This window comes from Homarus americanus, unplaced genomic scaffold (genome assembly GCF_018991925.1).
Source record: "Homarus americanus isolate GMGI-L3 unplaced genomic scaffold, GMGI_Hamer_2.0 scaffold24523, whole genome shotgun sequence".
In the NCBI taxonomy this organism is placed as follows: Eukaryota; Metazoa; Arthropoda; class Malacostraca; order Decapoda; family Nephropidae; genus Homarus; species Homarus americanus.
In genome coordinates, this window is record NW_024744357.1 from 4,936,919 (window position 1) to 4,953,389 (window position 16,471).

Here is a 16,471-nt window from a genome sequence, read left to right on the forward strand (position 1 = left end):
AGGTGACAGTAGTGGTGATGTGTGACAGTAGTAGTGGTGATGTGTGACAGTAGTAGTGGTGATGTGTGACAGTAGTTGTGATGTGTGACAGTAGTGGTGAGTGTGTGACAGTGTAGTGGTGATGTGTGACAGTAGGTGATGTGTGACAGTAGGTAGGATGATGTGTGACAGTAGTGATGATGTGCGACAGTAGTAGTGGTGATGTGTGACAGTAGTGGTGATGTGTGACAGTAGTGGTGATGTGGACAATAGTATTGGTGATGTGTGACAGTAGTTGTGATGTGTGACAGCAGTAGGTGATGATATGTGACAGTAGTAGTGATGTGTCACAGTAGTGGTGATGTGTGACAGTAGTGGTGATGTGTGACAGTAGTGGTGATGTGTGACAGTAGTGGTGATGTGTGACAGTAGTGGTGATGTGTGACAGTAGTGGTGATGTGTCGCAGTAGTGGTGATGTGTGGCAGTAGTGGTGATGTTTGACAGTAGTGGTGATGTGACAGTAGTTGTGATGTGTGACAGTAGTGGTGATGTGTGACAGCAGTAGTGTGGTGATGTGTGACAGTAGTGGTGATGTGTGACAGTAGTGGTGATGTGTGACAGGTGGTGATGTGTGACAGTAGTGGTGATGTGTGACAGTAGTTGTGATGTGTGACAGTAGTGGTGATGTGTCTCAGTAGTGGTGATGTGTGGCAGTAGTAGTGGTGATGTGTGACAGTAGTTGTGATGTGACAGTAGTAGTGTGATGTGTGACAGTAGTAGTGGTGATGTGTGACTAGTGGTGATGTGTGACAGTAGTGGTGATGTGTGACAGTAGTAGTGATGTGTGGGGGTAGTGGTGTGTTGTGTGGGTGTAGTGGTGATGTATGCAGGAAGGTGATGTAGTAGTGGTGATGTGTGACAGTAGTAGTGGTGATGTGTGACAGTAGTTGTGATGTGTGACAGTAGTAGTGGTGTGATGTGACAGTAGTAGTGATGTGTCACAGTAGTGGTGATGTGTGACAGTAGGGGATGTGACAGTAGTGATGTGTGACAGTAGTAGATGATGTGTGACAGTAGTTGAGATGTGTGCAGTATAGGGGGTGTGATGGTAGTGGGTGATGTGTGTGTGATGTAGTGGTGATGTGACAGTAGTGGTGATGTGTGTGACAGTAGTGGTGATGTGTGACAGTAGAGTGGTGATGTGACAGTAGTAGGATGTGACAGTAGTAGTGGTGATGTGTGACAGTAGTGGTGATGTGACAGTAGTAGTGGTGATGTGTGACAGTAGTTGTGGGATGTGTGACAGTAGTGGTGATGTGTGACAGTAGTAGGGTGAGATGTGTGACAGTAGTGGTGATGTGTGACAGTAAGGTGGATGTGTGTGACAGTAGTGGTGATGTGTGACTGACAGTATGGTGATGTGTGTGGCAGTAGTGGTGATGTATAGTGGTGATGTGTCACAGTAGTGGTGATGTGTCACAGTAGTAGTGATGTGTGACAGTAGTTGTGATGTGTGGCAGTAGTGGTGATGTTTGGCAGTAGTGGTGATGTGTGACAGTAGTTGTGATGTGTGACAGTAGTGGTGATGTGACAGTAGTAGGGTGATGTGTGACATAGATGTGTGACAGTAGTGGTGATGTGTGGAAGTAGTGGTGATGGGCTGGTGGTGATGTGTGGGTAGTGGTGATGTGTGACAGTAAGCTAGGATGTGACAGTAGTGGTGATGTGTGGCAGTAGTGGTAATGTGTGACAGTAGTGGTGATGTGTGACAGTAGTGGTGAAGTGACAGTAGTAGTGGTGGTGTGACAGTAGTGGTGATGTGTGACATTAGTAGTGATGTGACAGTAGTAGTGATGTGTGACAGTAGTGGTGATGTGTGACAGTAGTGGTGATGTGTGACAGTAGTGGTGATGTGTGACAGTAGTAGTGGATATGTGCCTCATCGTTCCTATACCTGACGCCGAACCTCCATTTGATACAGCCGTATTGACTCACCCAATAACTCAACCTAACCATGAAGAATGTAGACCAGGTCACCCTAGGTCACAGGAGAGGGTAGGAAGCAGGTCAGGAGGTGAAATAAGGTGAGTTAGGTTACCTGGTTGATGATTAGGGTTGGCGCCTGAACTGGGTCATGTGCTCATTATTTAAGCCTGTCCAACTAGCCAGACCTTCCCAACTTGCCGTCAGACCTACAACTAGACTGACCTTCCCAACTAGCCGTCAGGCCTACAACTAGACTGACCTTCTCAACTAGCCGTCAGGCCTACAACTAGACTGACCTTCCCAACCAGCCGTCAGACCTACAACTAGCCAGACCTTCAAAACCAGCTGCCGACCACACAAATAGACTGACTTTCCCAACCAGCTCGTCTGCCACCAAACAACTAGACTGACCTTCCCAACTAGCCGTCAAACCCCACAACTAGCCAGACCTTCAAAACTAGCCGTCAGACCACAACAACTAGCCAGACCTTCCCAACCAGCCGTCTGACCAAACAACTAGACGACCTTCCCAACCAGCCGTCAGACCACAACAACCAGCAAGACCTTCAAACCAGCCGTCAGACCACAAAACCACATAGCCAGACTTCCCCAACTAGCTGTCTGACCAAACAACTAGCCAGACCTTCTAACTAGCCGTCAGACCCACAACTAGCCAGACCTTCAAAATCAGCCGTCAGACCACACAACTACAGCTAGACCTTCCCAACTAGCCGTCTGGACAAACAACTAGACTGACCTTCCCAACTAGCCGTCAAACCTACAACTAGCCAGACCTTCAAAACTAGCCGTCAGACCACACAACTAGCCAGACCTTTCCAACTAGCCGTCAGACCTACAAATAAACTGACCTTCCCAACTAACCAGACATTACCCAACTAGCCAGACACTACCCAACTAACCCCCCAGACATTTCCCAGCTAGCCTCAGGTCAATCACCCACACACTCAGAGAGACATCACATGACCAGTTACCACAACCCTTAACCCACACACACATATGGTATTTTTAACCTGACCATGGTAATCACCCGCTCAGACCCCTTACACCTGATGGAAACGTGGCTATCTGTAAGTGACATTTTATATGACCCAATAACTCTAACGTGACTGTTAATAATGTGTCTTTGAGGGTCAGTAAAAGAGTAGAAGGCGTAATAGTGTAGAATAAATGAGTTGATGATACAATGGTGAAGGAAGGAAGAAGGAAGGGAGGGAGGGAGAGGGAGAGAAGGAATGGGGGAGAGAGAGATAGAGAATGGAGGAAAGAATGAGAGAGAGAGAAGGACAAAAAGAACGAATGGAGAAGAGTAAAAATATTAAATGAGAAAGGAAGAGAGAGAATTAATAATTAAAATACTAAATGAAAAGAGGAGAGAGAGAGGGCAGAGTGGAAGGAGAAAGAGAGAATGAAATATTTAGAAAATAAGACACAGAGAGAGACAGACAGAGAGAGAGAGAGAAGAGAGAGAGAGAGCAAATGCAATCTACTTACGTACTGGACCAAAATAGGAACATCACATTAAGTGCACATACACGTCACCCCAACCACACACACACACACACACACACACACACACACACACACACACACACACACACACACACACACACACACAAACTTCCATCCATATTTATCATATTTCTCATAAACTAAAAAAAAACAGAATCACTTGAAGATTAACCCCCCAATTTATTTTACCTGATTAATCACCCTAACGTTACCTGGGGGTTAGGATTAGGTTAGGTTAGGTTAGGTTAGGTTAGGTTAGGTTAGGTTAGGTTAAGTTAGGTTAGGTTAGGTTAGGTTAGGTTAGATTAGATTATTTTATTTTAAGCTAAGTTAGGCTAACATTAGGGTGGTTAATTTTCAGGTGGACTAAGCTGGGATGGGAGGGGGGGTTAAGCTTCAGGTAACGCCATAATAAAAGCCATAACACCCCGTCTGTGTCACCCTTATACCACGTTAAGAAACTATTACTGTAGTAAACTATTGAGAAGTAGACAGAAATATTCTCAGGCTGTGAAATCCTCTTAGAGTCCAGGTGATTTGTGGCTAAATTATCGAGTTTTGTGGTAACACTGACGTAACTGGTGAATGAAACTAATTAAACCACTTTGATGGTACAGTACTTGTTTAAATTGGCGGCTATTTTTAAAGATGGCTGTCAATTATTTCCATTGTATTATGTTATATTATATGTGCTGACTTGGAGAGAATGTATGTGTGTGTGTGTGTGTGTGTGTGTGTTCGGGTTCGATCCCCGGGCAGGGTGAAACTATGGCCAAGTTTCTTTACGCCATTTGCCTCCAGCAGTAATTGGGAACCTGGATGTGAATCGATTTGCGGTTTGCATTCCAAGATAATGGTTAGCCAGTGCAGTTGGCGAGTTGTCCGGTCTTCTCGGACTATTCCTTGACACTGTGTCATGGAACTCATTAACTCAGGGTGTGGTTGTTATGTTGGCGACAGCTACACCTCAAACATATTCACGCATAGGTGGCCCTTGGACCGGCTATCCTCGAACACGAGAGGCAGCCATCATCATCATCATCATCATCATTATTATTATTATTATTATTATTATTATTATTATTATTATTATTATTATCATTATCATTATCGTTATCGTTATTATTATATCAGTGTATGTAAGTGTGTACAAGTTTAATTCTTCACACACTTAAACACGAGTTACTCCCCACTAAATCAGACACAACAAGAGGGCGAAATAACGTCATATACAGAACCGAGAAATACACCAATCACAGCGGCGAATTAAGACGAGTTATGTGATTTAACCTCAGTTCAAATTACAGTGTTTAGTGTTCTTACGTACAATACTTAATGTATATACATAATTATATACGTATACTTAATATATACTTATGGTTGATATATACAAACTGTATGTTAATGTATTCCTGAAGGTGGTTCATGCAAGAGTTATTTCTTATGGTCTATTAAATCATCGGTGAAGACAGGGTAGGAACGTGATAGGGTCTTAACGGGGTAGGAACGTGATAGGGTCTTGACGGGGTAGGAACGTGATAGGGTCATAACGGGATAGGAACGTGATAGGGTCTTAACGGGGTAGGAACGTGATAAGGTCTTGACGGGGAAGGAACGTGATAGGGTCTTGACGGGGTAGGAACGTGATAGGGTCTTGAGGTAGGACGTGATAGGGTCTTAACGGGTAGGAGATGTGACGGGGAAGAACGTGATAGGGTCTTAACGGGATAGGAACGTGATAGGGTCTTGACAGGTAGGTGATAGGATCTTAACGGGGTAGGAACGTGATAGGGTCTTGACGGGGAAGGAACGTGATAGGGTCTTAACGGGGTAGGAACGTGATGGGTTTTAACGGGATAGGAACGTGATAGGGTCTTGACGGGGAAGGAACGTGATAGGGTCTTGACGGGGTAGGAACGTGATAGGGTCTTAACGGGATAGGAACGTGATAAGGTCTTGTCGGGGAAGGAACGTGATAGGGTCTGATATAAATTAACTCTTTATAACATTCAATTATTTCATTTATTATTTGCTTTGGAATGACTGAACGGCCAAACATTTATAATATTGACGATATCGATAACAGGGTAATGTTATGTATGGCACGTACATATTCTCTGTTTACTTGGGTATATTATGTACAGTATAACCAATGTATCGACCACCTATTGGTAAATTATGGAGATGATTAATATATCGTTATTAGTTCATATTTCATCGGTTTTGTCGTTGGTGAAACAATATTGATGAAATTTTGTGTTTACCTTTTTTTTTTTATTCTTGGTGTATTGGGCGACAGAGGGCAGCCCCGGCGTTGACTCCTATGGTCAAGGACGGGGTAAGGTTTTCTAGTGTTCAGCTCTTGTTTGATTATATTGTGGTGTTCGTGTGGCTTTATGGTGGAGACTAGAGATGCAGGAGTGTTTAGCGATTACGTGCGGTGCCGGTATCTAGTGCAAAGTATTCAGTAACGAGTGAATCTTTGACTGATCCGGCCGGAGTTGGCTACATATACCCGTCTAGTTCGGATACTTATACACCCATATGCATAGAGTATACTAAGGTCAAAATATTCTCTCCCTTACTAGATTATTTGGGAACACCGACTTTGTTGACATTCCTGCATAGGCGTGTCTTCAATCACCACACTAACCTAACCTAACCACCGATGACTGACTCACTCGATAAGTTACTCGTGGATCAGATCTTTATTGAGCGACAAATATACAACTGAGTGTGTCCGTGTGTTCAAGTGCGTTTGTGTATGTTGTAGGTCAAGACCCTCTGCATATACTTAACCTCTAACGAGATAAGTCCTCTCACCCCATCCCCCATCACCTTCTAGCACTGCCCCTGGACCCCAGTGTGGAAAACTGGGACCCGGTCATGAGAGTTCCGACCCAGTACAGGCTTTAGGTCGTGTACTGTACTGGTATAGTGTGTTGACCCTGACACTAATAACACTCCGCTAGTGCTTCTAATGTCCCAGGCTGACACACTCTCCTAACCCCAGTACACACCCCACCCTCTCCCTCCACACCACTCTCTCACCTCACTCCTCCTCCACCCCCCTCCTCCTTTCCACCACCTCCACCTCCTCCCCCTCCACCACCACCCACCCGGCCCCTTCTGCCACTCCACTACCGCCAACAGTTCAGGGAGTAACAACCAACAACCCGTTACAGACTTGTCCAACAGTCACCCTCAAGATGTAAACAACAGGAGGTCACCGTACTGCCTCACACCTGTGGGAGAACTAATTAACCTTACCTCACCTCACCTTGGTAAACATGATGGCAGGTGAGTGAACGAATACTTCATTTTTACAGTGTGGTGTTGTAGTTATGTAGTGTATTAATATTATTCATTTATTCAACACCATCGATAGATTATAATTATTTCAAGTGTATGTTATTATTATTATTATTATTATTATTATTAGTAATAGTAGTAGTAGTAGTAGTAGTAGTAGTAGTAGTAGTAGTAGTAGTAGTAGTGGTAGTAGTAGTATTCACCATCATTAATCGCACTGGTTAGGTTAGGTTAGGTCAGTTCATTTTTCATTGTTAAAAAAATTTCACAGTATAATCTATCGCCATTTTGTTTTTACTTTATACATGAATATTTTACCATAACATAAACAAACACAAGAAGAGGTAATATAAAAATACATATATAGTAATAAACAAGAAATAGAAATATGTCGATTTTGGCAAACTAAAAAAGGCCAAACTTTAATGTGTTTTTGAAATCTTGGCAAATTAAAAAAGGCCAAACTTCAATGTGTTTATGAAATTTTTGGCAAATTAAAAAAAGGCCAAACATCAATGTGTGTATGGAATTTTGGCTAATTAAAAAGGCCAAACTTCAATGTGTTTATGAAATTTTGGCTAATTAAAAAAGGCCAAACTTCAATGTGTTTATGAAATTTTGGCTAACTAAAAGAGGTCAAACTTTAATGTGTTTATCAGATCTTTAAATAAGTTTGCAGGTGCTGGTTGATGATGAGATTCACAGCTGGACAGAAAATGTGTTGTGAAATTGTCCACAGGAGAAGAGAGTTCAATAGTGTGATGTATTTTCCAGGTGTAGCGAGGTTAAGCGAGTACAAATGACGTTAAGCGAGTACAGAAGACGTTAAGCGAGTACAGAAGATGTTAAGTGAGTACAGAAGATGTTAAGTGACTACAGAAGACGTTAAGTGAGTATAGAAGATGTTAAGTGAGTACAGAAGACGTTAAGTGAGTACAGAAGATGTTAAGTGAGTACAGAAGACGTTAAGTGAGTACAGAAGATGTTAAGTGACTACAGAAGACGTTAAGTGAGTATAGAAGATGTTAAGTGAGTACAGAAGACGTTAAGTGAGTACAGAAGATGTTAAGTGAGTACAGAAGATGTTAAGTGAGTACAGAAGATGTTAAGTGACTACAGAAGACGTTAAGTGAGTACAGAAGACGTTAAGTGAGTACAGAAGATGTTAAGTGAGTACAGAAGATGTTAAGTGAGTACAGAAGATGTTAAGTACAGAAGATGTTATGAGTACAGAAGATGTTATGAGTACAGAAGATGTTAAGTGAGTACAGAAGATGTTAAGTGAGTACAGAAGATGTTAAGTGAGTACAGAAGACGTATGAGTACAGAAGACAGAAGATGTTAAGTGAGTACAGAAGATGTTAAGTGAGTACAGAAGATGTTAAGTGAGTACAGAAGATGTTAAGTGAGTACAGAAGACGTTATGAGTACAGAAGACGTTAAGTGAGTACAGAAGATGAGTACAGAAGATGTTAAGTGAGTACAGAAGATGTTAAGTGAGTACAGAAGATGTTAAGTGAGTACAGAAGACGTTAAGTGAGTACAGAAGACGTTAAATGAGTACAGAAGACGTTAAGTGAGTACAGAAGATGTTAAGTGAGTACAGAAGATGTTAAGTGAGTACAGAAGATGTTAAGTGAGTACAGAATACGTTAAGTGAGTACAGAAGACGTTAAGTGAGTACAGAAGACGTTAAGTGAGTACAGAAGACATTAAGTGAGTACAGAAGACGTTAAGTGAGTACAGAAGATGTTAAGTGAGTACAGAAGATGTTAAGTGAGTACAGAAGATGTTAAGTGAGTACAGAAGACGCTAAGTGAGCACAGATGTTAAGTGAGTACAGAAGATATTAAGTGAGTACAGAAGATGTTAAGTGAGTACAGAAGATGTTAAGTGACTACAGAAGATGTTAAGTGAGTACAGAAGATGTTAAGTGAGTACAGAAGATGTTAAGTGAGTACAGAAGATGTTAAGTGAGTACAGAAGACGCTAAGTGAGTACAGAAGATGTTAAGTGAGTACAGAAGATGTTAAGTGAGTACAGAAGATGTTAAGTAAATACAGAAGATGTTATGACTACAGAAGACGTTAAGTGAGTACAGAAGACGTTAAGGAGTGCAGGCCTAAGTGAGTACAGAAGATGTTGGCTAGAGTACAGAAGATGTTATGAGTACAGAAGACGTTATGAGCATGAAGACGTTAAGTGAGTACAGAAGACGTTATGAGTATGAGAAGACGTTATGAGTACAGAAGATGTTAAGTGAGTACAGAAGACGTTAAGAGTACAGAAGATGCTAAGAGTACAGAAGATGTTAAGTATACAGAAGACGCTAAGGAGCACAGATGTTAAGTGAGTACAGAAGATATTAAGTGAGTACAGAAGATGTTATGAGTACAGAAGATGCTAAGGAGTACAGAAGATGCTAAGTGACTACAGAAGACGTTAAGTGAGCACAGAAGATGTTATGAGTACAGAAGATGCTAAGTGAGTACAGAAGATGTTAAGTGATCACAGAAGATGTTAAGGAGTATAGAAGATGTTATGAGTACAGAAGACGTTAAGGAGTACAGAAGATGCTATGAGTAACAGAAGATGTTAAGTGAGTACAGAAGATGTTAAGTGAGTGCTATAAGACGCTAAGGAGCAGAAGACGTTATGAGTACAGAAGATGTTAAGGAGTATAGAAGATGCTATGAGCAGAAGACGTTAAGTGAGTACAGAAGATGTTAAGTGAGTACAGAAGATGTTAAGTGAGTACAGAAGATGTTAAGTGAGTACAGAAGATGTTAAGTGAGTACAGAAGATGTTAAGTGAGTACAGAAGATGTTAAATGAGTACAGAAGATGTTAAGTGAGTACAGAAGACACTAAGTGAATACAGAAGACGTTAAGTGACTACAGAAGACGTTAAGTGAGTACAGAAGACGTTAAGTGAGTACAGAAGACGTTAAGTGAGTACAGAAGACGTTAAGTGAGTACAGAAGACGTTAAGTGAGTACAGAAGACATTAAGTGAGTACAGAAGATGTTAAGTGAGTACAGAAGATGTTAAGTGAGTACAGAAGATGTTAAGTGAGTACAGAAGATGTTAAGTGAGTACAGAAGATGTTAAGTGACTACAGAAGACGTTGAGTGAGTACAGAAGATGTTAAGTGAGTACAGAAGATGTTAAGTGAGTACAGAAGATGTTAAGTGAGTACAGAAGATGTTAAGTGAGTACAGAAGATGTTAAGTGAGTACAGAAGATGTTAGCGGACTACAGAAGACGTTAAGGAGCACAGGAAGATGTTATGAGTACAGAAGATGTTAAGTGAGTACATAAGATGTTAAGTGAGTACAGAAGATGCTAAGGAGTACAGAAGATGTTATGACTACAGAAGACGTTATGAGAGCAGAAGATGTTAAGGAGTACAGAAGACGCGTAAGTGAGTACATAAGATGTTAAGTGAGCACAGAAGATTATTAAGGAGTACAGAAGATGTTAAGTGAGTACAGAAGACGTTAAGTGAGTACAGAAGATGTTAAGTGAGTACAGAAGATGTTAAGTGAGTACAGAAGATGTTAAGTGACTACAGAAGATGTTAAGTGAGTACAGAAGATGTTAAGTGAGTACAGAAGATGTTAAGTGAGTACAGAAGACGTTAAGTGAGTACAGAAGACGTTAAGTGAGTACAGAAGATGTTAAGTAAGTACAGGAGACGTTAAGTGAGTACAGAGGATGTTAAGTGAGTACAGAAGACGTTAAGTGAGTACAGCATCATTCTTAGGCTTGTGGAAATACCTAATGCAGTAGCTAATGAATATGATGTATTTCCTTCTTTGTGTATAAACCTCTGTCCTGCATGGCAGTGAACAGTGGCATTATCCACATGAATCTGACCTATATATAGTGTCGATGAATATGATGCATTCTTTGTGTACGAACCTCTGTCCTGTATGGCAGTGAAGAGTGACATTACCCACATGAATCTGACCGACGTATATGTACAGTATGTATGTGTGTATATGTGTATGTATGTGTGTATGTGTGCATATGTGTATATATATGTACATGTATATGTGTATGTATATGTGTATATGTATGTATATGTGTATGTGTGTGTGTACATATATGTATATGTACTGTCAATGAATATGATGCATCTCTTTGTGTACGAACCTCTGTCCTGCATGGCAGTGAACAGTGACATTACCCATATGAATCTGACCTCTATACATATATAGTTGTTAATGAATATGATGTATTTCTTTGTGTGTGAACCTCTGTCCTGCGTGACAGTGAGAAGTGATACCACCCTCAGTGTCAAGACCTGACTGAATTACTCAGAATAGGCAAACTGTACTACAAGCTCTGCCAATAAATTTGTTAAACTTAAAAAAATGCAGTAGTCTCTCTCTCTCTCTCTCTCTCTCTCTCTCTCTCTCTCTCTCTCTCTCTCTCTCTCTCTCAAGACTCGTCGTAAAATGTTCTTATGTTGACACTTATACTGTCCGTTAGTGTCTCATGCGTTAGTGAGGAGACACACACACACACACACACACACACACACACACACACACACATGACCGGGGAACAGCTCTCATGTTTCTTGGATGAACGTCTCAGTTATTGCCCACACAGGAGTACTGAGGGTCGAGCGGGCCATTGGGAACCCACCTAAAGCGACTGTGTGTGTGTGTGCGCGCGTGTGTTTGTGTGTGTGTGTGCGTGTGCATGTGTGTGCGTGTGTGTGTGTGGCAGTAGTCGTCATAAACACACACGGACACGCAACAGAACTCATATCCTTTTTACGATTGCCCACGAAGAGAGATCCACTGTAGGTTAAGTAAAGGTTGGACGGCCTACTGTAAGCTGAGGGAGGGAGGGAAGGAGGAAGGAGGGAGGGAAGGAGGAAGGAGGGAGGGAAGGGACGGAGATGAAACCAACATCGCCACGCTGTGTTGTGTTGCCAGACGTATAATTACTCCCTCACTTGGTGTTTACAGAAAGAAAACTCTCATATAGACTTAATGGTGCTTGGTGTAGGAGGAATTTGACAGGAGTTTGGTTAGATCGTCTCTTAAGGAGCATTATAGGAGGTGCTGGCATGACAGTATCGTTACCTTAGTTTAATGAATTGATGATAATGTTTTTAATGGTAGTAGGTTAAGATATAATTTCATTTAAGTATTTAAAGAAGAGCAGTTGGGGGTTGAGTTTGTAAGAGGTGAGGACAGGACCTGTGATGGAAAAGACTTGACTCACCCTCTTGCCGGCGAGGTGTTTGACGGTACACGGCAGCCTGCCAGTCTGTCCGGCGAACGCTGTCACATTGAGGTCTGAAGACGCCTCACCGAACTCCGGCTTTACCACTGTCAGGGCGAGGAACGTTGTCAGTAAGTTCAGAAAAGAAGAATTTATATCAATCTATATTAAATATAAAATAGATCAATAAATAATAGCACAAGTAAACAAAAACAATGAGCGTGGCATAAACAATAACAGGGTGTACGTAGAAGTTTACATTAACAAAGACATTCGGTACACACACAGCCACTGCAATAGACCATCTTCACTTCCCCATCTGTAAAGTTAGGTAGCCATTATCATTTGCGTTTCCTAGCCAATAACACCATCTCTGAGGGGGTCACTAGACACAACTCATTCTCCTCACGCAACTTTATACACCAAAAATAAAAAAATAAACAATTTAAATATGAATCACCAACGAGAAAGAATAAGTTTCATATTATCATCAACTTTACAAAAGAATCTAACATTACATTTAATCAATAAGAAACACGACAACTTCTGGGCTCTCGTGTACTTAGCTATTCCGGGCGGAGGGAAAATCGTGTTAGTGTCGCAGGAGAGTCGGAAGTGAGGGTGATGGCTCAGTTGGTCTATCCTGGGAAATCAAGTGTGTCTCTTTGTCTCCCTTTATCCTCTTTCTCTCTCCCCCCACCCTTCCTTCCTTCCTTACCTCCCTTTTTCTTCCTCCATCCCCCATCTCTCCTTCCGTCTTTCCTTCCTCCCTTTCTGTCATCCACATCACACATTTATTCTCTTGTGTAATATGCCACTCCTCCCCCTCCTCCTCCTCCTCGTCTTTCTCATCTTTCTCCTCTTCCTCTCCTCCTTCTCTTCTCCCTCCTCGTGTCTCACATTTTCGCCTCTTTCCTTCACCCTCACACTAACAATCCTCATCATCTTTTATTTTTTGCCAACATCCAATTCTCTGTCTCTCCTCCGGCATCTTGACAACCCACCGTCCATTATGTGCTGTTCCGAGACATATTGTTATCTCTCTCTCTCTCTCTCTCTCTCTCTCTCTCTCTCTCTCTCTCTCTCTCTCTCTCTCTCTCTCTCCCCTGGTCTAAATATCTCTCATAATACCTACAGTAGGAAAGTTTAGTCAATTTAAAGGAAAGTTCTGCTCAACGGAAAGGTTCGTCAGGAGCCAACTTCCGCCATCGCTACTGCCAAAAGTTTCCACAAAAGACTTGAAGTGAGGAGGAGAAATTAAACCCCCTACATTATTAAGTGTTCTTTATAACGAGGGGTCATTAAGCAGGTATACTCCTTATAACGAGGGGTCATTAAGCAGGTATACTCCTTATAACGAGGGGTTCATTAAGCAGGTATAGCCGTTTATATTCTCTACTGAGTGGTTAGGTTAAGTAAGGTCATCGTCTTGTGTTTTGCTTGGTGTTCGTGTCCCGGCAGCGATGTTGTTTGTTTACATGGCTCTTGGCGCCAGATCCCCAAAGCCCAACATATCGTACTGCTATTGATGAAGTTATTGTACACGGTATAGAATTAATTATCGTCTCATTCCATCAAGTATTGTGATTAGATATGTGAATTGCGATAGTTTTTACCTTTACCTTTAATTCATTACGTGTTTTGTTGAGGAATTTAGAAATGTTTTCACACTCGAGTCCATTTTATTTTAGTAACTGGAATTATGTCGTTGTTGTTGTTGTTATTATATAATGATTTCTCGGTCTCAATCATCAAAGGTTCTTAAACACGAACTGTGGGACATTATATACACTAGACGAACAGCTATAAAAAATAAACTTAACTCCAGCAGGCAGGCACACTCTACCTTCACCCTTAACAGAATCTCTCTCTCTCTCTCTCTCTCTCTCTCTCTCTCTCTCTCTCTCTCTCTCTCTCTCTCTCTCAGCATGTATGTAGACAATGTAATAATAATAATAATAATAATAATAATAATAATAATAATAATAATAATAATAATAATAATAAACGGTTTATTAATAGAGTTGCAGCCGGTGGTTGAAAATATACAGACTTACATTTGATTTAGACATAATGATATAATATGCGTTGAATACATTTACAGGGCTGTACAGTACATAAATCAGGAGTTGAGGTGTACACTGTAGGTATACATTAGCATTAAACAGTAAATCAATTTGTCTCCACTAATTGATTTCCTCATTTTCTTAAGTGTACCAGAACTTTTGTCTTGGTAACACCGCACACTGACCACAATACAGCCGCCTTGGTAACACTGTACACTGTTTACACTAGCTAGCCTCGTGTGTGTGTGTGTGTGTGTGTGTGTGTGTGTGTGTGTGTGTGTGTGTGTGTGTGTGTGTGTGGGTCCTGGCCACACGGAGACTTTATCATGGTTAAAACAGAAAGTGTAATGGAAACTAAGAGTGCAATCTGGTGACCCTTTGTAACACCTTGTCGGGGGCGGAGCGGCAGTGAGTCATCCCCCCCCCCACCCCTCTCTACCCTGATCTCTTAAATGTTATGTATTACTGAACTACAACAACTAAAGTCTTCAAGAGTATTACATTTTCAATTTTTCATAAATAAGGGAAAGTTTAGCTATTTCGTTGTGTTAAATATTCTTCATTATCGTTATTGTTTTAATATCACTTAGACACGAGTGGCGGTAAGGCCTCACTCTACTCTACGTCGTGAGGTGAGTGACCGAGTAGGGCTGAAATGGGCGTTTACTTCTTACTTCCGCCTCCTATGCTGTCCATTTGTAGCTCAGTGGATTTATATGACTGTGGCATGACCAGAGTAATGAAGGTTAACCGAATTGTCAGGAGCTGTCAGGTTGAATGTTGTAGCAGAGGAACAACAACTTATGTGATAAAGTGTGTTGCTATTTCTGTCCTGTGACTCGTTGTTTAAAGCGGCGTTCGTGTGTCTCTCGTGGGACGGATTTGGAAAGACATAATGAGAATTAAGCCTTAAAATAGCTAATTATATCCAACGACGTAACCAGCAGCAGGAATCCGTCTGTTTCACCATTCATAACCACGTCAACAACAAACAAGAACTTTTAATATCAAGTCAAAAATCTCTCGCTAAGAGGATTTCGCTAAGCTCACTTTTAACACAGCAACGTGGTTCGGACTCTACCTCAACTCTGTTATTAAAAAAATATATATACATTTTCTTCGTGTGTTGATTGCTGTGTAAATCAAAAGGCAATTTCATTACTTCAAACAAATTAAATATTCACTAAATAACACTGTACTGGTCTGTCGTATTATCTTTCCTATTGGTACGACAGAGGTACAGCCAGGTGGTACAGACAAACGCTACACGACAACACTGTCAACATAGCGAGACCTAGCGAATACCAGGCGTGATAACTGCTATATATTGGTCATATCTTAGAGTGGGAGAAGAGTTGGCCGTCGTGGTTGTTTTTTTGGGCGTCAGATACAGATTACAGATTGCCCAGGAGGGGGCTAGTTTATTGGGCACCCCCTTACATCCTGTGCAAGGTGAAGCGCAGAAGCGTTTACAGTGCCCAACTGGGAAGCATACTAAGTTCATACCTGCCTTTATGGCTCCTGCATTAAGGGCGTGGAAGCCTGAAGGGTCACAGGTTTTGTCAGCAAGTTACATAAAGTGACAGAATGATGAGTGTGTGGGGGGAAAATTCCAGGTTTATAGCAAAGCGTGGCAGGGAGGATACAGAAAAACTATGGGGAGGTCAGGTTAGGTTAGGTCAGGTCAGGTTAGGTTAGGTACTGCTGGCGTAGACCGGTAAGCTGATACCTTGAGCTTGGCTGAAACAAATCGCTGTCATGAATGCCACAACAACAACAATCTCGGGCACCAGTACACCCCATAAACCGCTGGGGAAACTGACACCATAAACACGGAACTCTTTCATCACCACAACAGATCAGCTTAAAGAGATGAATAAATTATAATACTTCAGTGTATCTCCCAGACAGTCCCAGTATGTCCAATATCTAGACGTACTTATGATGTTAAACTGTGAGCTCTTGTATATATTAACAGTCATGTATGTTATTCCAGGCAACACAGGCGTACCAATACGTCTCTGGGCTCTCTACACAAAAGCTTTTATAAGTATTAATATTATTGTTAAAGTCCACAGGTATGGATATTGTCAGCAAATAAATGTTAAAGATTTGATTGTAAAGCAAGGCCACACACACACACACACACACACACACACACAGAGAGAGAGAGCACGGTGCGAAGATTCATTATTGGTACAAAAACCAATCCCATTAGCCGCTCAGGTAGGCACAGGTGAGGGCTGTATATATACTGCTGCATCACCACCTGAATATAAAGATAAACAGTGTCAATATTTTCCTCGTCGAAATAAGAATATTCTCACTTAGTTCATAGAGATGCATCGTCAACA

The 16,471-nt window shown here is 41.5% G+C and overlaps 1 protein-coding gene across 2 annotated transcripts in view; it reads right to left on the reverse strand.

Moving 5' to 3' along the window:
* The window catches only part of LOC121877828, a 51,322-nt gene that overhangs the window by 19,613 nt on the left and 15,238 nt on the right, over positions 1–16,471 (reverse strand). For both annotated transcript variants that reach the window (XM_042383713.1, XM_042383714.1), the window contains exon 3: positions 12,052–12,158. In XM_042383713.1, the coding sequence (XP_042239647.1) occupies positions 12,052–12,158 (107 nt within the window). The remainder of the gene's footprint in view (positions 1–12,051; positions 12,159–16,471) is intronic.